The 27,565-nt window shown below is 37.2% G+C and overlaps 1 protein-coding gene across 1 annotated transcript in view; it reads left to right on the top strand.

Moving 5' to 3' along the window:
• Positions 1–26,863, top strand: part of mtor (mechanistic target of rapamycin kinase) — a 270,641-nt gene extending 243,778 nt beyond the window's left edge. Inside the window, exons 48-58 of the mRNA XM_052108415.1 lie at positions 5,362–5,509; positions 5,689–5,811; positions 8,709–8,791; positions 8,901–8,973; positions 9,485–9,559; positions 9,656–9,791; positions 12,139–12,204; positions 12,347–12,427; positions 12,589–12,669; positions 23,104–23,209; positions 24,280–26,863. Of these exons, the coding sequence (XP_051964375.1) occupies positions 5,362–5,509; positions 5,689–5,811; positions 8,709–8,791; positions 8,901–8,973; positions 9,485–9,559; positions 9,656–9,791; positions 12,139–12,204; positions 12,347–12,427; positions 12,589–12,669; positions 23,104–23,209; positions 24,280–24,295 (988 nt within the window). The 3' untranslated portion in view covers positions 24,296–26,863. The remainder of the gene's footprint in view (positions 1–5,361; positions 5,510–5,688; positions 5,812–8,708; positions 8,792–8,900; positions 8,974–9,484; positions 9,560–9,655; positions 9,792–12,138; positions 12,205–12,346; positions 12,428–12,588; positions 12,670–23,103; positions 23,210–24,279) is intronic.
• Positions 26,864–27,565: the final 702 nt, after the last annotated feature.

Here is a 27,565-nt window from a genome sequence, read left to right on the forward strand (position 1 = left end):
TGTAAAAGTTACCAATTTCCATGATCCAGCTAGATGTAAAAATGTTGGCAAACATTCTGGCTAACTGATTAAGTAAAGTTATGACATCTCTTATACATATAGATCAGGTGGGGTTTATTCAGGGATGCAGCTCTTCTGACAACATTAGGCGTTTCATTAATATAATGTGGTCAGTGGCAAATGATCAGGCTCTGGTCGCTGCCATCTAGCTTGATGCCGAAAAGGAATTTGATATGGTAGAATGGGATTATCTTTTTAAGATTTGGAAATATATGGGTTTGGAAATGCTTTTATTGGATGGATTAAGTTACTTTATTGACACTCTGTAGCGGCGGTACAAACAAATGGATGAAGTTCAGATTATTTTACTCTGAATAGGGGAACTTGGCAGGGTTGCCCTCTTTCCCCATTATTGTTCTGTCTTGCCCTAGAACCTTTAGCAACCGCAATTAGAAAGGAGGATGATTTTCTAGGGGTGATCGTGGGAGGTGTGGCGCATAAACTTTTACTTTACGCAGATGATATTTTATTATTCGTCTCAGACGCCACTAGATATATCCCTAGCCTCCACAGAATTATCAGTTCCTTTCCTTTTTTCTAAATCCGAAGCTTTAGCTTTGACTGCATACTGCACAGTATCGGCTATTTAGCCAGGCACCTTCCAGTACCCCAAACAGGGCATTAAGTATTTGGGCATATTATTCCCAGCAAATTTGTGTGATTTAGTTAGTTATTTATGACTCTTTAATAAAAGGTTTTTGAGCGATGTGTGCAGATGGGCTTCATTACATTTATCGATGATTGGGAAGGTTAAAGTTATTCAAATGAATTGTATTCCAAAATTCAACTACCTGCGACAATCTCTCCCTGTACGTAGATGTCCCCCCTCTTATTTCAAGCAATTTGATAGTATAGCAAAGTCTTTAATTTGGAATGGAAAACATCCTATGTTACAGTTCAACAAGTTACATAGGCCGATTGACAAAGGTGGACTAGGCCTACCTAATATTTAGTTTTATTATTCGGTCTCAGACATTTGGCTTATTGGTTGCTTCCACCTGAGAGAGCCCCTCCCTGGTTTTATATTGAAAAGGAAGTTCTTCCCCCTATCTCGCCACAGTAACGCCTTCTATCAAACTAATTAGAGAAGTTAAGTCACACCACGTTATCTCGCATTTACACTCGATATGGACAAAAGTGTCCAGAGTGTTGAACTCAGATATTTATTGAAACGTAGCCTTGATCATGTGGCTGAATCCTAAACTATGTATAGTCCCCTTTTCTGCTGGTCAGATTGGATTGTGTGGGGGTTAATACTCTCAGTGACCTATATGAGAGTGGAGTATTGAGATCTTTTGAAAAATTGAGTCAGCATTTTGGGATTCCCAGATCTCAATTTTATAAATATTTACAGCTGCACCACCTGCTCTGCACTCTTTTTGGGAGTGGCACACCCCCCCACTGCTTCTAAATTGTATTGGCTTGGTCTTAAGGACACCCATCTGCTGGAGATGGAGACACCACCCATGTTTTTTGGGGGTTTCGTAAGATCCAAGAATTTTGGCTGAAGGTGCAAAGTTTTGTATATGATGTGTTGAACACTCAAATCTCATTCTGCCCAGACTCTGTATTTTGGGATATGGGGAGGTCATAAATTTGGAGGATAAGTACATAAAAAATTGGGTTTTGACCAGTTTAATGATTGGTAGGCAGGTTATTTTGAGGGGATGGAAGTCGGATGGAGCACCCTCGTTTTCAGGAGGGTGCTCCATCCGAAAACGAGGGTGGGGCAATTACTTAGCATTTTTGGGGGAATCTCAAGGAGGGGCGGTGGAGGGAGTAATTTAGAGTTTAGTTGTTATTTTTTTACTTTACTTGATTTTTGTATTTTCTTTTTTTGTTGTTTTAGTTTTATGGGCTTTGTTATGTGTGTGTCTATATTCTATTGACCACAGGGGTGTTCATGGGGGGTCAGGGTGGGGTGGGAGTTTGGTAGGGGGGGGGAATATAGTGGGGGTTTTATGTTAAAAGTGATTGATTCACACACACACATATATATATATTTTTTTTTCTTTTTTTTTCAAACTGTTAATTTATGAATCAATAAAAATGTTAATAACAAATTGTTTTTTGCTAGGAACACATATGAGTCATATGAGGTTTGCATAAACTTATCTACTTCCCCTGTTCTGAGTACAGACAATGCACAGAATCCATCACTTTCCTAATATAGGTTGGTTCCTTCTAATAAAGTCCTCTCATATCCCTGCCTGAACCAGTCTGTCTCAAAATCTAGATCTGGGCCCGGCGTGCACTTGACATATGCTGTACAATACAGGTCTGCTGGATACATGGAGTTGATTTCCCTCTCAGTAACCAATTTGTGAGCCAACTGAATTAGAGTGTGGGAAATCGACCTGGGGCCATCTAATCTGAGGGTACATGAATACCAGTACTTGGGTGGGTCTGGAGAGTAAGGTTTTGGAACCCACTCAATTTTGATTCCTTGAACTATTAGCAGACTATTACATATCTCTAGCCATTAAATTCACTGGGCAGCATGATGAGAACAGAAATTAATGTTTCCTGCCTTGTTTTTCTGTTTCACTATCTGTCACAGACAGTGGAGTTGTAAATTTCTCTGTCATTATTTTACCACCTGCCCCTATAGTATTTATACTTAGTCCACTCAATTGTTGGCTTTCGTTTGACTTAAACACTGATTGAGTAGCTCCTGAGTGTACTAAAAAAACTATTTCTTTTCCTGCCACTATTAATTTTATTACTGGCAACACTTTGGGAGGAAATATTTCTTGCATCATAATTATGATTTCTGTCTGGTTTATGATGTTTATTTACTGGTGTATCTACACGCGTGTGTGTGTGTGTGTGTGTGTGTGTGTGTGTGTGTGTGTGTGTGTGTGTGTGTGTGTGTGTGTGTGTGTGTGTGTGAGCGTGTAATTATCACTTTGTGGGGAACAAATGTCCCCATAAGGATAGTAAAACCCGAAATTTTTGACCTTGTGGGGACATTTTGTCAGTCCCCATGAGGAAAACAGCTTATAAATCATACTAAATTATGTTTTTTGAAAATCTAAAAATGCAGAAAGTTTTCTGTGAGGGTTAGGTTTAGGGGATAGAATATAAAGTTTGTACAGTATAAAAACCATTATGTCTATGGAAAGTCACCATAAAACATGGAAACACTACACGTGTGTGTGTGTGTGTGGGTGTGTGGTTTTTTTTGCTCACCCTCATTGAGTTCCCCTCCTGGCTCCGCCATTAGTCAATATCTGACCCTACCACGGCCCCTCCCTGGCCCGCCCTCTGGATTCATCACCATCACCATCACCACCCCTGCTGGTTGTGTACTCCATTCCTCCCCACTTTCCTCTGGAGCCAGTTCAGGACAGTGTTTGGCCCAATGTCTCAATGAGCCACATTGAAAACATCCATCTTGATGGGGATTCAATTGTGCAGTCTCCATGCTTATCCACACATAATTTTAGCACATGCTCCATACTGATTTCTTTTATCTTTACGATTATTTTTACCCATCCTTACCAGCTATTTCAGCTTTAATTTAAACAACCAGTAATCACATATCCTACACAACCTGTTATATAATTATAATTTCAATCTATACGGTCCTAGACCGCAACTCAAATTTTATTGTCCCAGACAGTGTGTCAACTATTATACTGTCCCAGACATTCATTCAACAAATATTTCCCAGTCTATCATTGATAGCTCGTCAGCTCACGTGAGTTTTTCTTTTCCTTATTTCTGGAGTGTGTCCCCACTCGTGTCAGAATTCTTTTGTCTCCACCAAGCAGAGAGAAGGTGCATAGGCACCTAATGGATCCATTAGGTTTCTTATTATTAGGGGCCAAGCATAGGTTTTAGAATTTTACAAAAAACCTACTTTTTCGACCTCCTCCTAGACCGTTTGTCCGATTTGCTCAAAATTTGTCGTGTATCATCTAGGGACAGTGCTGACAAAATTTTATCAAAAGCTTTTTGATAGACCACACCATTCATGAAAAACACCTCAACATTTTTTCTGCTAGCACACCAAAATATTAATGACACGTCACCAAAAAAGCATCTGAGGCTATATCTCTGCAATGCTTTGCGGTGTTTTCATAAAACTTTGTGTTTCATAATAAACACACCCTGACCTCATCAAATACGTTTGGTGACAGTGCCACCTACTGGTCAAACATTATAATGGATTATATTTAGATTTTATCAATTCTACCCATGATTTTTATGCTGCTTTTCTTAAAGTCATAATCACTGATGTTCATTGACACTTCTGTACATGCCGTTGGTGTGCTTGGCCCTGATAATTGCTGCATTCAACTATTTTTTTGTTTTTTCAGTCAAATGAACCATCATTTAAACTTAACAGCCATTGTTGCCTTGTAAATTTTGTATATTTAATGCAAGCAAAATAAATAAGGTTTTTATGTTTTTGTTTTCAGAATTACAACCTACATGTTGGTTACATCACCTGACTTTGACTTGGAGAACAAAATATTATCAAATCATATTTAAATTTGAACTTAACATGTTTCACTGCTTATTTTTTAAAAGACATTACAATTAAAGATTATTTTGCACTATTTATGCCAAAATTTCTATTTTTTCAAGAATTTCAGCTTTTTATCTTTGACTTTATTTTATTTTATTTGTCTCCAGATGGTTACATCACATGATGTTTTGTTTTGTTTTGTTTTTGTTTGTTTGTTTATATAAGCCTTAGAAAAAATGCCAAAATGACTTTAAACTCATAAAATGAAAATATAGTATATCAAGTAATTCTGTTTTGTGCGAATTGCATTTTTAATATTTTTGAATAATTTAATTGATCTGGACAATAAATTTAGCAATGTTGTTAAAAATAGTCGAGGCATGTTTTTCACTAAACACATGGAAGAATGTTATTTAATAATTTTCACTGAATGTATATGCAGCAATATAACAATAAACAGCGATAGTTACATGCATATATTCTTGTATGATAATGCCATGTTCAGTAGATTTAAAGTTAAATCAAATTTTAGAATTTATTCATTTGAACCTTACAGTTTGAATTGAGTTATGTAAATCAATAAAACTTGGCAACTGATGAGGCAAGGAATCACTAAACGAATGACAGTTTTTTAGGAAGATGAAAGCCCTAATAAAAACGCATTAATATCAATGATGTTGTTTACTTTTATATTGCTGACAAAGTCATCAGAAATATATCATGACTATTGAATATGTCGTTCAGCTCTGCAGGCATAAATGTGTTTTAACATCTTGATATTTTTAGTCTTTAGCTCAAGGTTTTGTTGCTATTCTGTGTGACAGTATTCAGCGCTATGCAGTGATCCCACTCTCCACTAATTCTGGTCTGATTGGCTGGGTTCCTCACTGTGACACACTGCACGCACTGATTCGAGATTATCGTGAGAAGAAGAAGATCCTGCTCAACATTGAACACCGCATAATGCTCAGGGTAACATACCTCTAATTGAAATTCTGAAACTTGACCGAACAATTAATAGGGCTCCATTGTGCTGGCGGTGCAGTGAGAAGTGAGTGGCTTGTGGGTGCTCTGTACACTGTCGTATTTCAAGCTGTGCTGAAAACCACATGCAGTGAAGCTGTTTGTTGTGTCTGTATGTGTTTTGTTAGATGGCCCCTGACTACGATCACCTGACTCTGATGGAGAAGGTGGAGGTTTTTGAGCATGCAGTGAACAACACAGCAGGAGATGATCTGGCCAAACTGCTCTGGCTCAAGAGTCCCAGTTCAGAGGTCTGCATTCAATATCTTTCATTCTTGTCAAAAGACTATATTGTGTTGACTATCACAGTCATAGCTGCTGCAATTAAAATCCATTCCAGTCATTTTATTCAATGAATTGAGCTATTGCTTCATGAAGTGCTGTAGAATAAAGCTGCACAAAGTTATTAGGTGATTTTCACAAAACTTGTTAAAGGAATAGTTCGTCCCAAATATTCTCTCATCATTTACTCATCCTCGTACCATCCCAGATGTGTACAGTGCATCTGGAAAGTATTCACAGTGCTTCACTTTTTCCACATTTTGTTATGATACAGCCTTATTCCAAAATGGATTAAATTTATTATTTTCCTCAAAATTCTACAAACAATACACCATAATGACAATGTGAAAGAAGTTTGTTTGAAATCTTTGCAAATGTTTTTTAAAAATCACATGTACATAAGTATTCACAGCCTTTGCTCAATACTTTGTTGAAGCACCTTTGGCACCAATTACTGCCTCAAGTCTTTGTGTATGATGCTACAAGCATGGCACAGCTATTTTTGGGCAGTTTCTCCCTTTCTTCTTTGCAGGACCTCTCAAGTTTTATCAGGTTGGATGGGGAGCTTCGGTGCACAGCCATTTTCAGATCTCTCCAGAGATGTTCAATCGGGTTCAAGTCTGGGCTCTGGCTGGGCCATTCAAGAACATTCACAGAGTTGTCCTGTAGCCACTCCTTTGTTATCTTGGCTGTGTGCCTTGGGTCGTTGTCCTGTTGGAAGATGAACCTTCGATCCAGTCTGAGGTCCAGAGCACGCTGGAGCAGGTTTTCATCAAGGAAGTCTCTGTACATTGCTGCATTCATCTTTCCCTCAATCCTGACTAGTCTCCCTGTTCCTGCCGCTGAAAAACATCCCCACAGCATGATGCTGCCATCACCATGCTTCACTGTAGGGATGGTTTTGGCCAGGTGATGAGTGGTGCCTGGTTTCCTCCAGACATGACGCTTGCCATTCAGGCCAAAGAGATTAATCTTTGTTTCATCAGACCAGTGAATTTTGTTTCTCATGGTCTTAGAATCCTTCGGTTGGGCTGTCAATTGCCTTTTACTGTGGAGTGGCTTCCGTCTGGCCACTCTACCATACAGGCCTGATTGGTGGAGTGCTGCAGAGATGGTTGTTCTTCTGGAAGGTTCTCCTCTCTCCACAGAGAAACGCTGGAGCTCTTTCAGAGTGACCATCGGGTTCTTGGTCACCTCCCTGACTAAGGCCCTTCTCCCCCGATCGCTCAGTTTGGCCAGGCGGCCAGCTCTAGGAAAGAGTCCCGGTGGTTCCAAACATGATGGAGACCACTGTGCTCATTGGGACCTTCAATGCTGCAGAAATTGTTCTGTACCCTTCCCCTGATCTGTGCCTCGATACAATCCTATCTTGGAGGTCTACAGACAATTCCTTGGACTTCATGGCTTGGTTTGTTGTCTGACATGCACTGTTAACTGTGGGACCTTATATAGAGAGGTGTGTGCCTTTCCAAATCATGTCCAATAAACTGAATTTACCACAGGTGGACTCGAATCAAGTTGTAGAAACATCTCAAGGATGATCAGTGGAAACAGGATGCACCTGAGCTCAATTTTGTGTATCATGGCAAAGGCTGTGAATACTTACGTACATGTGATTTTTTTATTATTATTATTTATTTATTTATTTTTTTTTATAAATTTGCACATATTTTAAACTTCTTTCGCGTTGTCATTATGGGGTATTGTTTTTAGAATTTTTTGGAAAATAATGAATTCAATCCATTTTGGAATTAGGCTGTAAAATAACAAAATGTGGAAAAAGTGAAGCGCTGTGTATGAATATTTATGATATATTTTCACCCAAAAGCTTTGGGCACTTTGAATATTTGGCCACCATTCACTTCCATTTTATGGACAAACAGACATCATGTCTGTAACACCGGTGCTACAAGAGAGAATAGAGCAAAGAGGACGGGATCCAGATGCAGTGTTTATTGAACTAAAGAATTACAAAGTACAACAAAACAGTAACTAAACATTACTCACTGACGATACATCCAAGAAGACCAAGACCAGACAAGGAACACAAGAAACATTACGGCTTAAATTCTCATGAAACTAATGATAAACTAGCAACACCTGGGTAAGAGAATGTCAGGAAACACATTCACACTATCAAAATAAGAGTCCAAGAACACCACAAAATAAGAGTTCATATAACAAAGACCCCAAATGCATTACCCGAGTGGAGGCCACGGACCCGGATACCACCGCAGATCCGGAGAGGGTAACGGGACACAGGCGGAGCGTTGCCAGCCGTGGGTGATACTGACAGGGGAGCGAGGCCAGGCGGGACTCACACCAGACCGACACCAGTTGGAACCTCTGGGACTACCGAGATTAGAAACCTGTGGGCATAAACTGTGGAGAATGGAGCGGACATCTCCGCCATCACAACTGGCTGCACTGCTCTCCCTCCTCTCCTCCTCATATTTTTACCACTTGCCGCCTCTGGCAAGCGAGCACTAGGTGCTGCCTCTGGTGAGAGAGTGCTGCATTACAGTATCTCAATAAAAACATATTTGCTATGTTTTAGTAAAATATGCTAAATATGATATAAAAACAATATTTTGAATTTAAATTGAAATATGACCTGGACCCTTCATCATGAGATTCAACATAGTATTGAGTCACATTTTACATTTATGTTGTTATTTAAGTAGATTTTAGACACATTATGGTATATCTAAAAATAATAAAAAGATATATAATTCATGTGATAATTTAAAAAATATTTGAAATCACAAGATACTTTCTTTTATTGTTTAAATCATTTTTAATTTAAACTTAAATTGGGAAATATCTGAGAAAAGAATCAGCCCAAAAGTTTTTCCTCTCCTTACAGGTGTGGTTTGACAGGAGGACTAACTACACCCGCTCACTGGCCGTCATGTCTATGGTTGGATATATATTAGGGCTTGGTGACAGGTACAAATTGAACTGAAAATTATTATTGCTTTTTACCTGCTGTTGTCTGCATCGGTTTTTTGTTTTTTCTCAATGAAACTGTGCATTATCTTTTTCCCACCAACCACAGACACCCTTCCAATCTGATGTTAGACAGACTCAGTGGAAAGATACTGCATATCGATTTTGGGGATTGTTTTGAGGTAGTTTTTCTTTAGAACAAACAAGGTTGTGTGCCATTTAGAATTAAATTCAGAATGCATTTGACTGCTGTATTTAATTTTCCAGTGTCAATTATCCATAAACATGTTGTCATAATATGGAGGTTATTTTCAGAAACATTAGATATACATTTTCCATGTTTGAAATGACACCCAATGACATTTGTGTTTAATTTATTTATTCTTCATTATATTTGATACTTTCATTTTGTTTTATGGACAATGATGGAAACATATTTATTTGTAGTTCACTTATGATTAGTTCAAGTTTGGTTAAAACTCAACGTAATACATAATTAATGGATTGGGGTTTTTTTGTGTGTTTGTCAATATGTATTATAGAAATTTAACAAATTCCTGCTTGAATTGAATTGAATTCTTAAATTCTAATTTAATTCTTAAATTATTCATTTGGACTAACCCTTACAACAACAAACAAGTGACATACAGTAACTTCCCCTATTCTTAACTAAAGTTTTATTTTGTATTAAAGGTTGCAATGACAAGAGAGAAATTCCCTGAGAAAATACCATTCAGACTGACCCGGATGTTAACCAATGCCATGGAGGTAAGATGCACATTTTTTGCCTCATCTTTAAGCTGAAAAACAATTATTAATTTTGCCTCTACTTGGCTCATTGTTTCACATTGTTCTTTCTGTCAGGTGACCGGGTTAGATGGTAACTACCGCATTACATGTCACACAGTGATGGAGGTTTTGCGAGAGCACAGAGACAGTGTAATGGCTGTGCTGGAGGCCTTTGTCTATGACCCCTTACTCAACTGGAGACTCATGGATAGTGAGCACACGACTTTAACTCATACAAAACACTTACAATCATCAGATACACAATTCTTCTATTATTTCCTGAGAAAGTCTTCATCCAATCTTGTCATAATTTACTCCAAACCTGTACGACTTACTTTCTTCTGTGGAATGTAAAAGGTGAATTTTTGACAAATATCTTGGCAACTCTTTTCATATAATAAAATGTAATGGGGACAGGGGCTGTCAAGCCACATAATAAATAAACTCCATAAAAGCAGTGTTAATCTCATCATCGAAATCACTAACCAAAATGTTCTTTGAAGAAGTTTCTTATTATTATCAACAATAACAAAGATAAGATGAAAAAGACAAACTATGATGATAAGCCGTTTTAATTAAAACATACTGTTGATGAAAATATGACTAGAAAAATTATATAATATATATACTTTTATTTTAAAGAAAAATCTAGAAAGAATTAATTTAAATAATCCACTGAACTGAAATTCAATTAACTTTACTAAAGGGTTAATTACAACACTCAAACACGTTCTATACATGTGTCAGCTTTATCATTCTACAAATTGGTCAGCTCTATCCACAACATAAATGTAATACTACAAATATATCTGCACAGACAATGAGGCCAATAAACAGGTGAACTTCAACAAAATTAGAGAGCATTCATTACAGTTTGGTTACATATTAACTGCAGCCTGTGCCAACTGACTACTAAATGTAGCCTGTACCAACTAGACAGCAAGGGGCACTTCAATGATCACTGTTAACATTACTTCAGTCTTTTACGATGGACTTGGGCAGAGGATGAACTGTTGGCAACTCCTACCATACAACAAGGGAAACTTCTGTAAGGGCCACTTTACTGGTCCAATGTTGGTATTCAACAGAATGGCATAGGTTTGTGCTTGTTCCTCTTTTCTGCCACACGTGTGGTTTAAATGTCAAACTATTTGGTTTAGTTAAGACTAAATCTGACTCCAATTTGATTCCAATCATAATATACCTCAAATTTTGACTAGGATTCCTATTAGTTGAGATCATCATTTTAGGGATAATCTTAATGTTGTTTTTTGATTACTATGTAGGTCTGTATTCTCATCAAGCCCAAAGTGTACTTCGGTCAGATGTTCAGGATGCGTGAGGCAAATTTCGTCATCATTAGTGTTCAAGCACTGAACACGGGTAGGCCTATTTTTCTAACCGGGTGTCTTTGAATGTGCAAAATGCGCATGCACCTGGAATTATTTGCAATAATTAGTGGGTCCACAAGGTGGCAACACTTTTAGCAATTGTTTTCATGAAGATGATCACATCTGGAACATGTGTGAGGAGGTCAGGAGATACCTGCAATTGTATAACTCAAGTCTGAAGGACTAAAAATAAATCTTTATGGGTCTTAACTCCTAAAGGGAAATTGTCTCGTACAGTCATGGCGCTCATGCACCAACTGCCTGTGTATCGTGTTCCATAGCAATGTTTTTATCCCGGTCATACACTCAAGGTAACATCAGACTCCTCATAATTTACTGGAAATAATGAGTTCAGGAGAATCCTGAATAATTAAAATTATCAGTTTATTGGTCTGGTAGAATTAAAACTTTACATAAGGGAATCAAGCAATATAAATTCAACCAAAGTTAATTCATGAATTATTAGAATAAACATAAAACATATAAAAATCAGAGAAACATACCTTGCAGTATAAATGATCTGGGAGATCTAATTTACAGATTTCTCCCAGAACCTTTTGCTAGTTCTCCTTAAACATTCAATTTAAGGAGACGTGCTGTCTGGGATCGCTTCATTCTGCCATGTTTCCGTGAAACACAGAGCAGCAGAGTTAAAAAGGCCTTGTTTGTTTGAGTGAGTAGAAGCAGTTTTTCCGTTTTGTTGGCGAGGGAGCGGACATTCACCAGATGAATACTCGTCAGTGGAGTACTAAAGCCGCGTTGACGGAGCTTCACAAGTGCGCCGGCATGTTTCCATCGTTTGCGTCTCTTGAGACGGTTGTAGAGCAACTAAGCCTCCAACTAAGATGTCAAACAAAACGGCAGAATATTCAAACACCGGCAAAAAATTATCCAGTGTACTCTGCCAAATATTCAGCAGTTCTTCCCTGGTGAAACTAATCAGGAAAGAGTGACAAAAAACATGACAAACAAACAAAAATGCTAGAGAGCTCCACACCGGAGCAGCCATCCATGGTGCCATCTTGCTTAATATCTAAGAAAGAAAGATATATGAATTTGGAGTAAATGATTACAGAATTTTCATTTTTGGGGGAACAATTCTTTTTAACATCTTCAGAGGAAACTGTGGCTGCTTGTAAACACAGATGGTTGTGTTCTCTCCTACAGCAAACACTAAAGGAAACAAGCGCTCCAGGACCAGAACTGACTCCTACACAGCAGGACAGTCCGTCGGTCAGTCTTTTACTTTCACCCATATTGTAATGACCACTGCTATAGAGAATAAACTCACCAGCAAGTGTGATCCAATAAAAACTGAGTGATCATGTGTCTATAGATTCATTTTCTGAATCGTTTTGTTGTATGATTTTTGTAGAAACCATGGAGGGTATAGATCTGGGAGAAACCACCCACAAAAAACCTGGAACCACAGTGCCTGAATCCATTCACTCCTTCAGTAAGTCTCTGAATCAGTCTGATATACAGAAAATTAATACATACTGTAAATAGTATTAAATGAACATCGATGTGCAGTGGTACAATACTATGAAGATTTGCAATGATTATGTGTAATTACTAAAGCTCTTTCTGATTATAACTTAATTTTTCTCTTTTTAGTTGGTGATGGCCTCGTGCAGCCTGAAGCCTTGAACAAGAAAGCCATCCAAATTATCAACAGAGTCCGTGACAAACTCACTGGTGAGCAAAACTCTTTCATTTTCTGATCACAGAGAACGAAACACAAACATACTCATTATGTACTTGTTGGTGGAACCTTTGCAGATGTGTCTGCCCTGGCTAATTACGTGCACAAAACACACACACAGCTGTGATTCCGTGTGAATGATTAAGGGTGCCTACACACTAGAGTTAACTCTGCGACAGAGAATACTGTGAATGCATTGATTTAAATGGGGATGGTGGATCGGAAGGACAGAGAGGGAAAATGCAAGGGTTTCCAATAGTGAAGTTCCATCATATAAAGTTGAAAATCTTCATGGTGGACAATCAATCAATCAAAGTTTATTTCTATAGCACACTTAAAAACAACAAATGTTGACCAAAGTGCTGCACAAAACTGACCTATAATAAATAGTATAACATGTAATAAATAGTATAAATACAATAAAATGTCACCATAAGATGATACTGCACAATATGTTACAATGAATCCTAAGCACCTAAGATCAGGTGGGTCTTTAGATTAGACTTAAAAAGATCTAAGGTTGGACAAGAACTTATCAATAATGGCAAAGCATTCCCATGACAGAAAAAGAACGATCACCCATAGTTTTAAGACGAGTCCTTGGAAACCACAGTAGACTCTGACATGATTTTAAAGACCTTGGAGTCTGATATTGATTGAGAAGTTCAGACATATAAAGTGGTGCCAGCCCATGGAGGTCCTTATATACCAACAAAAAACCTTCTGAATCCTGTATTAGACAGGTAACCAGTACAGAGAATCCAGGACCAGAGAAATACTGTCATATTTCCTAGTTCCAGTCAGGAGCCTTGCATCTGCATTTTGCAAAGTCTGAAGACGAGATAGTGATGCTTGAGATACACCTAAATACAGTGTACAATAATCAAGTCTAGAAGAGATAAAAGCATGGATTACACTCTCCAGATCCAAGACAAAAAAGGTTTTAATTTTTAATTTGCCTGAGTTAAAAACCACCTCTTAACATAGCCTTTATTTGTTTATCGAATTTTAAATAAGAGTAAAATATGACGTGCCTCTGTTTGAAGATTAGAGGCCAAAGGCCTTAAATGTTTAGTCAAATTATTAAAAGGATCAACTTTTCCAAAAAATAAAACTTCTGTCTTAAAATCATTTACCTGGAGAAAATAAGCCGCCATCCAAATTTTAATATCTTTAAAACAACCCAGCAAAGATTCTGTTGCAGAATTATCAATGGATTTCAAAGGAAGATAGCACTGAATGAATATTATGTGCATAACAATGATAATTGGTTTTTTTTGTTCTGAAAGATAGACTGTAATGGTATAACAAGCGCTAAAGTGGTTCCAAAATTGAGCCTTGAGGTACTCCACAGGTGATCGAAGCAGAGGCAGAAGATTGATTCCCAATAACATCAGTAAATGTTCTCCCCTTATGATAAGCTGAGAACCACTCAAGGGCAGTGTCTAGAAGGCCCAACCATTTTCTTAACCGGTCTAAAAGAATATCATGATCAGTGGTGTCAAAGGCTGCACTGAGATCCAGGAGAATTAGAATGGCACTTTTACCTGAATCAACAGCCCGCAACAGGTCATTTGACACTTTGATAAGAGCAGATTCTGTGCTATGTTTGACTTTAAAACCCATCTGATATTTATGCAAAATACCATTTCTCTGCAAAAATCCTAAAAGTTGATTGAAAACAAACTTTTCCAAGACTGAAGACAAAAATGACAGTTTGGAAATAGGATGATAATTTTTTTAAATCTGAAGAATCAAGACTTTTTAGCAGAGGTTGCACAACAGCATGTTTAAAACAGGATGGCACAATGGCATTAATATTATTGACAAGAGGCTAGGTCCCGTAGTGTCTAAAATCTATCTTAAAATGCAAGTGGGAACAACATCCAGTAAACAGCCATCAGGCTTCATGTGCTGATACAGATTCAAACATTGAAAGGTGAAACGAACACCGTAGATAAATTATAGGAACTAAATCAGGATTACTGATACAAGATTTAATGGCATCAATCTTAGAAATGAAAAACTGCAGAAAACACAAACTAGTACCTTCAGGAACTGTGGTAGCTGTAGGTTTTAATACTGCATTAATTGTACTAAATAAAACTTTATGGTTATGTGAATTTCTTGAAATTAAATCAGAGAAAAATGTATGTTTATTTGTTTTGACAGAACGTTGATATTCAATCATGCAGTCTCTAAAACTTTCATATGACACTTTTTTCCACTTTCTTTCTGCTTTCCTACATTTCTGTCTGAGCACCTGAGTATGTTTGTTTAACCAGGGCTGTACCCTGGGTTTAGGAGTGTTACATTTATAAGGAGCTACAACGTCCAGAATCTCAGTGCATACAGAGTTGAACGAGGAGACCAATTCTTCTATGCTCAGACATGGAGGTGGAGACACAATGGTGCAAAAGAAAGGAGAAGAGCGATAAGCAGTTAAAAAGTGGCATGATGTGGTAGAATTGATAGAACGAACACAGCAACCTGATGGTTTATGATTAGAGAAAATACCAGAAACTGTAATAACGAACATGATAGGCTTGTTGTCTGAAAGTCAGAAGTTTTCAATAACCACATAAGAAACTGGAAAGCCTAATGATAAAATCAGATCCAATGAGTTACCTTGCCAATGTGTGGAATTTAAAACAGACTGAGTACAATTAAAGGACTCAATGTCGTTTACTCGGGCAACAAACATGAATATTAAAATCACCAAGGATTAAGAGACAGTCAGAATGAGGCACAATACAAAATAAAAATTCTGAAAATTCAGCAATAGAATCCTTAGGATTCTCAGGAGGTCTGTATATAAGAGCACAAAGAACAAGACTACACAGGTCCACTTTAAACAGCTGAACCTCAAAAGTAGAATATTGTTCTGACAATAACAATAAACATAAACATAAAATTGAGGCTTCCCCTGCACCTCGACCCGTGGTACTTGGATGCTTCCGCTAAAGGACTCAAATCGTCAACACTTAACCAAGTCATAAAGAGAAAGTCAAGCTTATGGGCTGAAATAAAGTCCTTGATTAAGAAAGTCTTGTTAAGGAGAGATCTTACATTTATTAAAGCCATCTTCAGAGTGTTAGAATTGTTTGAAGGAAAACCGCGACATATACCAGGGAACGGTGATTGGCGAAATTCACCCATCTCCTCCCACAGCTGTAAAATCTCTTATTTCTGACTTTAACCCTCTGGGGTCTGAGAGTGTTTTGAGCCCTGGAGAAGTTTTGACATCAAATCAAATCACTTTATTGTCACACTACCATGTACACAAGTGCAACAGTAGGTGAAATTCTTGTGTGCAGTACCGAGCAACATAGCAGTCATGACAGTGACGAGACATATACCAATTACAGTAAACAACATACTTACACAACACAATTTACATATCAAATGTACACATACTTACACAACACAATAATTATATACAATGTACAGTAGACAATACACACAATATAGAATACACAATATACAATAAGTAAGAGTATATGAAATATATATAAGTAGTTGAATTGAGGAGAATATGTTGATAGTCCAGTGTGAGATTATAGATGAATAAAGTGCAGTGCTAATTATTGATCCTGATAGATCAAGTGTTCAACAGTCTGATTGCTTGGGGGAAGACGCTATCATATAGTAATTATTGATCCTGATAGATCAAGTGTTCAACAGTCTGATTGCTTGGGGGAAGAAGCTATCATGTAGTCGGCTGGTGCGGGTCCTGATGCTGCGATACCGCCTGCCTGATGGTAGCAGTGAGAACAGACCATGACTCGGGTGGCTGGAGTCTCTGATGATCCTCCGAGCTTTTTTCACACACCGCCTTGTATATATGTCCTGGAGGGAGGGACGCTCACCTCCGATGATGTTTCTGGCAGTTCGCACCACTCTTTGCAGGGCTTTGCAGTTGTGGGCGGTGCTATTGCCGTACCAGGCGGTGATGCATCCAGTCAGGATGCTCTCTACAGTACTAGTGTAGAACCGTGTGAGGATGTGTTGGTTCATTCCTTGCATGCCTTGACATTTGTGCTTTTTTTCAGTTGCTTAAAAACATATTAATGGCTAAAGTCTGATAACACTGTATTCAACACAAACTGGGCTAAAATAATATGTGAGCAACATGTGTGTACATGTTTGTATTTTTGAGAAAATAAAATTTATGCGTGGTTTTTTAAAAAACTAAAATTTTAAGTAATTGAAATAAGGCCTTATAAAACATAATAAATATTTGCCCACAGGACTTTTGAGAACTGTATCTTGTAGCCTACAGTTTTTGCTACAAAATTATGTGAAAACCATCCTGATCACTGTTGAAAGGTCATATGCGAGGAGGCGTCAACGATCATGAATTTGGATTTTGATTCACACCTGAAGCAATAAAAGACACCTCCCCTGGGCCTATCAATGAGGAATGTGACAGAAAGAGAATGAATGTGAGGAGACTTAATGATCAAAATCAAGTTTTAAGTTAAAATAAGTAATCTGACTATACATTTTCTTTACATAAAGACTAATTCATTTTATACCTACTCTACCATTTAAAAGAAGTCTCTTCTGCTCACCAAGAATGCATTTATTTGATCCAAAATACAGTAAAAACGTTGTGTGAACTCTTTTTACAATTTAGAAGAACAGTTTTCTATTTGAATATATTGTAAAATGCAATTTGTGATCAAAGCTGAATTTTCAGCATCATTACTGCAGTCTTCATTGTCACATGATCCTTCAGAAATCATAATAATGTGCTGATTTTCTAATATGGGCATATTTAAAGTGCATTTTACTCATTTAACCTGAACACATATTTTTGCAAGCACAAGCTTTGTTGATGATAATGAGGCAGCATAAACGCTAGTTAAAATATAATCTAAATATTCATATTATTTTTATATCATATTACATATCATATTTATATCATACAACATACAATTTAAATACCTGCTTTAGCAGAAACAGCATTTAAATGTAACTAAAACTTGTCTATTAGGACATATTTCAAATTTCAATACTCTGAATCCTGGCTGGCAAGTCTGTAAACAGTCCCACTAGTAAAATATGTACATGTTTATATAAAATAGCATGTCAACTAATGAAAACTAAATGACTTACTCGTCCAACATTGTATCCACGGCTGGATTAAGTCTCTCTTCAAAATACAAATGTTCAGTCCCGCTCTTCTTCTTAGGAAAATGTTAATTCTTCCTTACTATCCAGGAGTTTCATCACCTGTGTATCATTACAAACACACAGAAAAGTTGAGTTGTGTTGTGTTTACATTAAACCTCACCGTAGGGGGTGTGCACCATTTGCATTGATCGTCTAAGCACATAGCAGATGAATGGCGCGCTCTGCTGGTGGGTGTGATCACATTCGCTTTAATGAGTTGAGCCAGAAGAAACTGTACATCGCATAAACTGTTTGTCTGATGAGTATTCGCAGAGTTTCAGTTCATTTTTGTGACGTGTTTCAGAAATATGCTCGTGATCACAGAGACGTCTGATAGCTCACCCTTTTTATTTTCTTTATTTTACAGAAGCACAAGGTTTTGTTATTGTGAGTGTACACAAATAAAAGTAGACCCTTTATAGTTTCTAATGATGTCTTACACTTATCTGTATACCCAAAAATTATTATTTTTAAGTTTAGTATTTTAAGTAATTAGTATTTTAAGTTGTTTCCGCTGTAATGACGGGGGTTAATGTCTGTTCTGAATTTCTAGCAGAAAAGTGTGGTGCGATCTTCTCAAACAAACCAAGACACCACCATGCTTCCCTCATCTCCTATTGCATTTCCTTTAATGCGATGAGCAGTCCGGAATGCAGCAGATATCCTCTGGCAGCAAAGTCAAAACCAGAGGATCAGAAGCATTTTGGTCTCCACGATTCCAACTGCAGAGATCTGCCGTAGATTGTTCAATATTGAAAATTAACTTGTGATCATAAACTTAGAGTGAGGTAATTCCTTGTGCAAATAAACAAAGTAACAGTGCGACTATAAACAATACATGAAACTTAAACAGAGGACGGCAGCCTGCTTACAAGCACACTGGCGCCATCTTGATAGTCCATCAGCCTTCCAGACAAACTCAAACATATGGTGTATACCCTACTGTGGTAAACAAGTGGACCAGATGCTGTTTCGATCCCCACAGCCACCACCATTGTGTCCTTGAGCAAGGCACTTTACTCCAGGTTGCTCCAGGGGGATTGTCCCTCTAATAAGTGCACTGTAAGTTGCTTTGGATAAAAGCCTCTGCCAAATGCATAAATCTAAATGTAAATGGCAGAACCCCTCCCTTACTCTCGTGGCTTAGAAGAGTGGCTCTATTTTGATTGGATCGTGGCTGGACCAACACAAACCAATGCTAAGCGCAGCTATCTGATAAGCTGCTCGGACATTTGCCAGACACCTCTCACAAGGCAGGAAAGATCTTCCAACACATTAGAAAAGACTTCTCATTGGTCCATGAGTGGTTTCTTAGCAACCTCTCAAACCCCCCATCTTAAGGTCCTAAGACCAGAGGTGAAAAATATTGTAAATTCCCTAAGACTTCCAGGAGAACTAAGTGAACCAAGCATTAACTTACCATGTGGCAAATGCTGAAACAAAGAAGCCACAAAGACAAATCTTTACACACAGACTTTTACTAAAATGGACATCAACTGCAACACATCCACTCATTCACAGACTGTTTGTGTAAATAGCAGTTGTTTGAATAACACAATAGTTCACACAATTTGAACTATTAACCCTTTAATATTCATACAGTGCATCTGGAAAGTATTCACAGCGCTTCACTTTTTCCACATTTTCTTATGATACAGCCTTATTCCAAAATTTATTAAATTCATTATTTTCCTCAAAATTCTACAAACAATACCCCATAATGACAATGTGAAAGAAGTTTGTTTGAAATCTTTGCAAATTTATAAAATAAAAAAAAAAGTGTATATAAGTATTCACAGCCTTTGCTCAGTACTTTGTTGAAGCACCTTTGGCACCAATTACAGCCTCAAGTCTATTTGTGTATGATGCTACAAGATTGGCACACCTATTTTTGGGCAGTCTCTCCCATTTTTCTTTGAAGGACCTCTCAAGCTCTATCAGGTTGGATGGGGAGCCATTTTCAGATCTCTCCAGAGATGTTCAATCGGGTTCAAGTCTGGGCTCTGGCTGGGCCGCTCCAGGACATTCGCAGAGTTGTCTCATAGCCTCCTATTGTGCTTAGGGTCATTGTCCTGTTGGAAGATGAACCTTCACCCCAGTCCGAGCTCCAGAGTGCTCTGGAGCAGGTTTTCATCAAGGAAGTCTCTGTACATTGCTGCATTCATCTTTCCCTCGATCCTGACTTGTCTCCCAGTTCCTGCTGCTGAAAAACATCCCCACAACATGATGCTGCCACCACCATGCTTCACTGTAGGGATGGTATTGGCCAGGTGATAAGATAATTCAGGCTAAAGAGTTCAATCTTTGTTTCATCAGACCAGAGAATTTTGTTTCTCATGGTCTGAGAGTCCTTCGGTCGAGCTGTCAAGTGCCTTTTATTGAGGAGTGGCTTCCGTCTGGCCACTCTACCATACAGGCCTGATTGGTGGAGTGTTGCAGAGATTGTTGTTCTTCTGGAAGGTTCTCCTCTTTCCACAGAGAAATGCTGCAGCTCTGTCAGAGTGACCATCGGGTTCTTGGTCACCTCCCTGACTAAGGCCCTTCTCCCCCGATCGCTCAGTTTAGCCGGGCGGCCAGCTCTAAGAAGAGTCCTGGTGGTTCCAAACTTCTTCCATTTACTGATGATGGAGGCCACTGTGCTAATTGGGACCTTCAATGTTGCAGAAATTTTTCTGTACCCTTCCCCAGATCTGTGCCTCGATACAATCCTGTCTCTGAGGTCTACAGACAATTCCTAGGACTTCATGGCTTGGTTTGTGCTCTGACATGCACTGTTAACTGTGGGACCTTATATAGACAGGTGTGTGCCTTTCCAGATCATGTCCAATAAACTGAATTTACCACAGGTGGACTCCATTTGAGTTGTAGAAACATGTCAAGGATGATCAGTGGAAACAGGATGCACCTGAGCTCAATTTTGAGTATCATGGCAAAGGCTGTGAATAATTATGTACATGTGATTTTTTATTTTTTTTTTTTATTTAAAAAAAAAAAGATTTCAAACAAACTTCTTTCACGTTGTCATTATGGGGTATTGTTTGTGGAATTTTGAGGAAAATAATTAATTTAATCCATTTTGGAATTGGTAACATTACAAAATGTGGAAATAGTGAAGCGCTGTGAATACTTTCCGGATGCACTGTATGATCAAACTGGTGTGATTACACTAGGCAGGGCTCAGACATGTACGGTCAAGCTGGTGTGATCTGCATTCATGATGCTGTTTACAAGCAAAAGAAGGACTGAAGCAGTTGTCATAATGAACCAGCTGCTCAAATAGTCTTTTCAACATCACAATATCTTTATTTATATATGTTACAAACTTCCAAACAATCAATAAATAAAAGTATAAAGTCGTTACCATCAGGTTACCATTATTTTATTTACAGTGCACATTAAAGAGCTCACGCTGGGAGGAGGAACTCAAGTGTGAAAAGGTTATGATATGAACGAATGCATGGGTAATATTTCATTTTCAATACCATAATTAGACTGTGCATTTAGAACAATGGCAAAAATATTTTGAAAGTGGTTTGGAAAAGGCATAATGCATAGATAAAACTTGAAGGGCACTGTTCTAACTGTGTACTTTAAAATATCCAAATTAGTTTCACACAGAGAAGGGAGGGTGGCCCTGACTGTGAGCCACCCTCTGGTGTCAGCAGCCAATCATAACCCTAAAACAGGAAGCTCCTCTTGAAAAAGGTATAAAAGTATCCTTAAAACCTCTACACTCCATTCTGAATCGCTGAAGGAGACCGTAACAGATCACTTCAATTTTAAGAATCTCTGGCCTGAGTTGGATGAGATGTAACAGAATGACCATCTAACATGAAGAGTCTCAGCTTCACAGAGAATAGAGAGAGAATAACATCATTCATCGTTCTTTGTCTCCTTCCAAGAGTGACAGTAGAAGATCGTCCAAGTCTCACTACAAGAGACAATAGCAACACCTAGTTCGGAATCCCCATACCAAGGAGATAACTACAGCGACAAGGTTTAGATCTGGCAAGCAAACCTTCTCTTCAAGTTTCTTGTGTCTGCATGTTGCAGATAAAGAAACTAGCAGTGACATAAGGGCTGTATATCTGCGTGTTCCAGATTGCAAGAACCCTTTCGGTGCTTCCAAGAGGTCAGCATTCCTCAGCTCCTTTTGTATCCAATGCTGTTGAAATGGAATTCAGCTCCTTCTCCACTGTAACGTGGCCCTGAATCACCAGTGGAAGACGTCACTATCACCGAACCCATCGATCGATCAAGCAGAAAGTAAATATGTCACCGTCCAAACTTATCTCCAGAGACCTTGGCATTAGTGTATACTGTCAGTTTATGATTATCTGATGTTCCTTAGAGTGCATAACCTCTGTATAAAATGTCAAGCAAATAATATTTGAGTTATTTGTTTAATTAGCAATAAGGTTTTCACCTTGTTAATTAACAGAAACAGCTATTTATCTTGTCGTAAAGTAATAGTAGTCATACATTGCCATTGATAAAATCAATTCAACCACTTGCAGCTTTGCATCTTATGTATATTATTTAGCTATTAATTTATATTATTCTTTAACATACAGTATAAGTACCATTTTGTAGTTTTTGATAGTTATTCTTTTTCATCTTTTTGTAAATAAAACTCATTTTATTGCAACTGTGTCTTCCTTCCTTGGGCTCTAAAGGGTTAGGCTGAATCTCACAAATCCTTCAGAGTAAGCAGATTACTAACTCCCTCCAATTTACATACAGTATTTGTAATTTATTGAATGGTCCAATTGGAATTTTTTTTACTGGTAAGGTGAAACTCCTTAGTTGGTGCCTCGAGGAGGGAGGGAGGGACAATCTGATATTCATACTCGCATGCGTACACGTGATCAAAAATTTGGTGTCTTGTTTGAGGCCCAGTTCATTTCATTTGGTGCCAGTGTGATTGTCATTACACTGTCCTCTTTTATCTTACTCTGTCAGGCTAAAAAGATAGTAATTCTGGACTGAGAGCCTGTAAAAGATATTCAATGTTTACTGGTACATGGTAAAAAATATATATATATAATTTAAAAGCCATCTCAGTCCGTGACCACCTCTATCCTCTATGGCACACTGCTTCCAAATGGACCTTTCACAGTCCTATGCGTCAAAAGCTTTGTCGGATCTTTCCCTATTGTATAAGCGCCCTAAGGATTCCCACATCAGCAGCTAGTGCAGTAAATACTAATGGATTTATCTGTGTGTTTTTTTGTTTTTACTCCATCTAGGGCGAGACTTTTCACATGATGAGACTCTGGATGTCCCAACTCAAGTGGAGCTGCTCATCAAACAGGCAACTTCACATGAAAACCTGTGCCAATGTTACATTGGATGGTACGTGATATGCTGCATGTAAAAAACAATAGATATTGTAACACTTGCTCTCCAATAAAGAGATTAGTGCGTAAATCACAGTATATCAGATATTTATTTACTGCAGACCCAGAATTATTTGGTAACTGAAGCCACACTAAAATGTATGAATGTAATTGCATTATATAACAAAATATCAAATTCAGGTGTTTTCTAAAAAAACTTTCAAGCAGAACATTTCAAGTTTTTTTTAATTAGGTTTTTTTCTTTAGGTTTTAAATTACAAAACAATTGACATACTATGCAAAATGAAGATAAAATGGATTTGGTTGTCTGGTCGTTTGTATAGTCAGTCAGTTTTTATCATAAAAAAGTTTTTGTTTTCTATTAATGATTGCCTGAATGCACTATCCTGCTTATTACATCTACTTAACAAATTAATAAATTAATAGACATAATGATTTAATTTGAAATTATTCTGTTATCATACTAGCTTCTTCTAATAAATGTAGTCTATTGTGTAGAAAACAATATGCCTAGCAATAAGAACACTGCAACAATATCTATTTATACTTTATTATCAGCAATCGAATTCTTACTCTATTCTTGATTCTCTCTCACCCAGCTTTTTGTGACTCTCGTTGGTTCATTTTTCGTCAGTGATGTTTTCATTTATTCACTTTAAACTGGGTACTCCTGAGCATCAATCCATCCATAAAACCTTTCTTTTTACCATATTTAAATAATATTTAAGTCTTTTGAGGCTATTTTTAAACAGTCTGTAACTGTTTTGAGATGCATGATGGCGCCAAATATCTATTCTAACTAAAAAGAGAGACCATGAAGTGATACCAGACATACAAACATTAAAATCACCTTGACACCAGTTGCTTAAAAAGTTATTGCAAAAAATGGCTCAGAAAAGTGATGTTCTGAGAGAAAAAAAAGCATTTGTTTGTAGATGTCAGTGTCCAAATATTGTTTGTTCCCATTTTATATGTATTAATCAACATGTTTGTGTCCTTTTATCCTGTAATATACAAGACATATTTATAGTATGTGTATTGACAATTGTCTCTTTTTCTCTTTAGGTGCCCTTTTTGGTAGAGCTTCGTCTTTTTCCTGATTTCTTTTTCCTGTTAAATTCTCCTTATGGCATGTTTGATAAACCTAAAAGAATTTCAAAGATGTCAGATTTCTGTTCATGAACTATATCTATGAATTTGTAAACAAGCTCCCAGTAAGATACTGAATGAAATCAGGTTGTTTTGGTAAAAAATATATAATTTCTTTGCTAGTAAATTTTTGAAAGTTGTGTCTGTCCATGTCACTTCAACCTCAGCAAATCACTGATAAATCATGACTATGAAGAGTAATATTTTTCAGTTGTGTTGTACATTTACTGCTTATGTTTAAAATAATTTTAACCAGTTGCTAATCTTCTATTGTTGCCTGTCACTGCTTAAGCCAGCTTCACACTAGCGAACTCCAAACAACTCTATTTTGCCCATAGGTTTCACACTTGCTGACTGTCTTGCTGAGATCTCACTTGCTTCAGTTTGAGATATGTCACACTTGCCGATAGTCAAGTCAGATTTATTTGTTTAGCGCTTTTCACAACAGATGTTGTTTCGAAGCAGCGGTACAGGAAATTACGCTATAACAGAAAATTTATGAATATAATGCCAATATTAGTTATTTATGTTTAGAACTATTTGTGGTTAAAATTAGTTAACCAAGGAAGTGATGGATAAACAAAATTATTTTATACGAACTATTTGTTTTAGTGTTATATTCCTTGAAGTCATCCCGAATTACAAATACACGTTGATGCATTGTCCTTTGATTTTGGCAGATGAAGGCTTTTGTAAGCAGTTAATTAATTTTCTATGCAGTTTTTTTCTATTTGCAATTTTTTTAAGAGAGTGTTGTCCCTCATTTGACCAAAATGATATAGGTATCATTCAGTGAGGAGCATCGCAGCCTGGCTGGAAGCTTATGCCAGGTAATTTTGGTGAACTCTATCCTGAGCCCATGCTTCAGACATTGGCTCATGAAGAATGCCATGTCTTTGAGTTTGCATCAATTCATCCTCTGTGAAGCCCATCTTAGTAGACTGAAGTGAAGTCTGGCTGGCACATGCTGCAGTTGGTCATCATCGCTCAGCAACATGTAGCAGTGTGAGTCGGACATCTGGCAGGCTCTGGTAACCTCAGGATATATATCCTGATGTTTAGACAGGGAAATAAATAGAATAAAATTAGCGTATATGCCATTCACTTTAAAGCAGGGTTAAAGAATAAGAGAAATGTTTCCTGTTCCCGTAGACCTAACTAAAGCAGCATAACTATGAATTGAGGGATAAATTAGGTGTATGCCTGGCCAAATAGAAATGTCTTTAGTCTAGACTAAAATTGAAAGCGTGTGTCTGAGTTCTGAAGACTATTCCATAGTTTAGGAGACAAATATGAAAATGATCTCCCTCCTTTTGTTGATTATGTAAATAAAGCTTACACCTGAAAAATTGCCTGAAAATTGGCTAGTGTGACTGGCTTTATTCTGTCATTTTATTGAAAAAGAACTAGCTGGGTGAATCTAATAAAAGCTGTCAGGAAAATGCCTGGATTATTTTGCACCTCAATTTCAAAACAATTTATATTTTGCATAAAGAAAATTAAGCCTTTTTCACAACCATTATTTTTTGCATTGTGGCATTATTTTCATGACCATTAAGTGCAAAAACCCCTCACTTTCAGAAGCCTAATGTAATAGTTATTTATGTAATATGAAAAGATAACTATATTTTATTTTAATTGTAAGGTAAATATTTCCCATTACAGTAACGAGAATGTATTTTAATTACATTTCTTTGAAAGATTATCCAACTATCATTTACATTTTTTTTGTTTTACTCACTGATTCAAAGGTTTAGCCACAAGACTTAAACAATATGCATATTAACATCATGTTTGATAAAATCACTTACTAACCTTTTCTGTGTAAAGTTATAGCCAATTTTACAGCTTCGTTGCCATGACGATGTAATGTCATCAAAACCTAAAATCCTAAAATTATGATTTAAGCAACTTTACGAGACAGCTCAAATAATACATTCATTTTAACAGAAGAATTCATGTTAGTGCTTCTATAAAATTATTATAGACTTCATATTTCTGCTTTTAAACCCTCCAAAAATTGTCCCCGACTTGCCTCACTGTAACCTCCATTTATTATTTTTTATCATTTTTTTTAAGAAGAGGATGGATGAGTCTAAATAAATGTTTGGGCTAATCCGCATTATGCTACAAATTCTGTCGATGACCTTAACTTGTATAGAACCCAGAACATTCCTTTTAACAGTTGCTTAAGTTCATAAGTGTTATTAATTCATGCTTGCAGGATCAAATGACTAAAATGGAAAGTTAATACATTTGAATGTCTTATTAATATTGAAGAATTGTGCCAATTGCAAGGATTGCCATTAAATAAACAAACACTTTTTACCTGGCAAATATAATAACAAAATAAAGGTATGTATTCTTGGGTCTGACCAAGAGATGTATTTAACTTCCGGCTGATTGGAATGGTTGAACAGCTAAATCTTTGGGTTCAGCTGAACTGTACTTTATAATCGAGGTGTGGATGATATCTGTGTCTTGCCCTGAATATTAAATGATGACCTTAACATTCTTATATTGCTCAGTGTCTTCTTTATTAACATATGCATCATGCTCCATAGCTACGGATAAAAATACATTAAATATTTTTAATGCTGTATTTTATTTGCTGTAACTGTACACATTCAAAATATTTGGCAGCAGTGGCATAACTTTGATATTAAGGTCCAAGTGCAAGGCACCAGTCAGACCCCCCTCGTTTTTGCCTTCCGGGAAAGGGTCCCCCCCTGTCTTTTCAGGCATCCATCTCTCCCTGGGTCCCAGTGTGGCTGCACATCCTGCACTGCCTGTAGGCTATGCTAGCTATTATCAGAAGAGAAAATACATTTTCAATTCTACTCTACATTGATTTTACAAAAGAAAAATATTTACAAATGCTTTTTGGTAACATCTTGGATTCTGTTTTATAAAGCCCTACACACAGTAATGCAAAAGTCGTCATTTTTATTTGTATAGCGCCTTTCACAACACACATCGTTTCAAAGCAGCTTTACAGAAAATCATGCGTTAACAAAAAATGAAACTAGTATCTATAAAGTCTTACTCTTCATTGCATAGTTTGATTAAATATGATTGTGAATTGTGTATTAAAAGTAATTAAGTAATAATTATTTTTAAAAACCCAGTGAGCAAGATGAAGGCGACTGTGGCAAGGAACACAAAACTCCATAAGAGGTTTGTTAATGGAGAAAAATAACCA

This window comes from Xyrauchen texanus, chromosome 37, assembly GCF_025860055.1.
Source record: "Xyrauchen texanus isolate HMW12.3.18 chromosome 37, RBS_HiC_50CHRs, whole genome shotgun sequence".
Lineage (NCBI taxonomy): Eukaryota > Metazoa > Chordata > Actinopteri > Cypriniformes > Catostomidae > Xyrauchen > Xyrauchen texanus.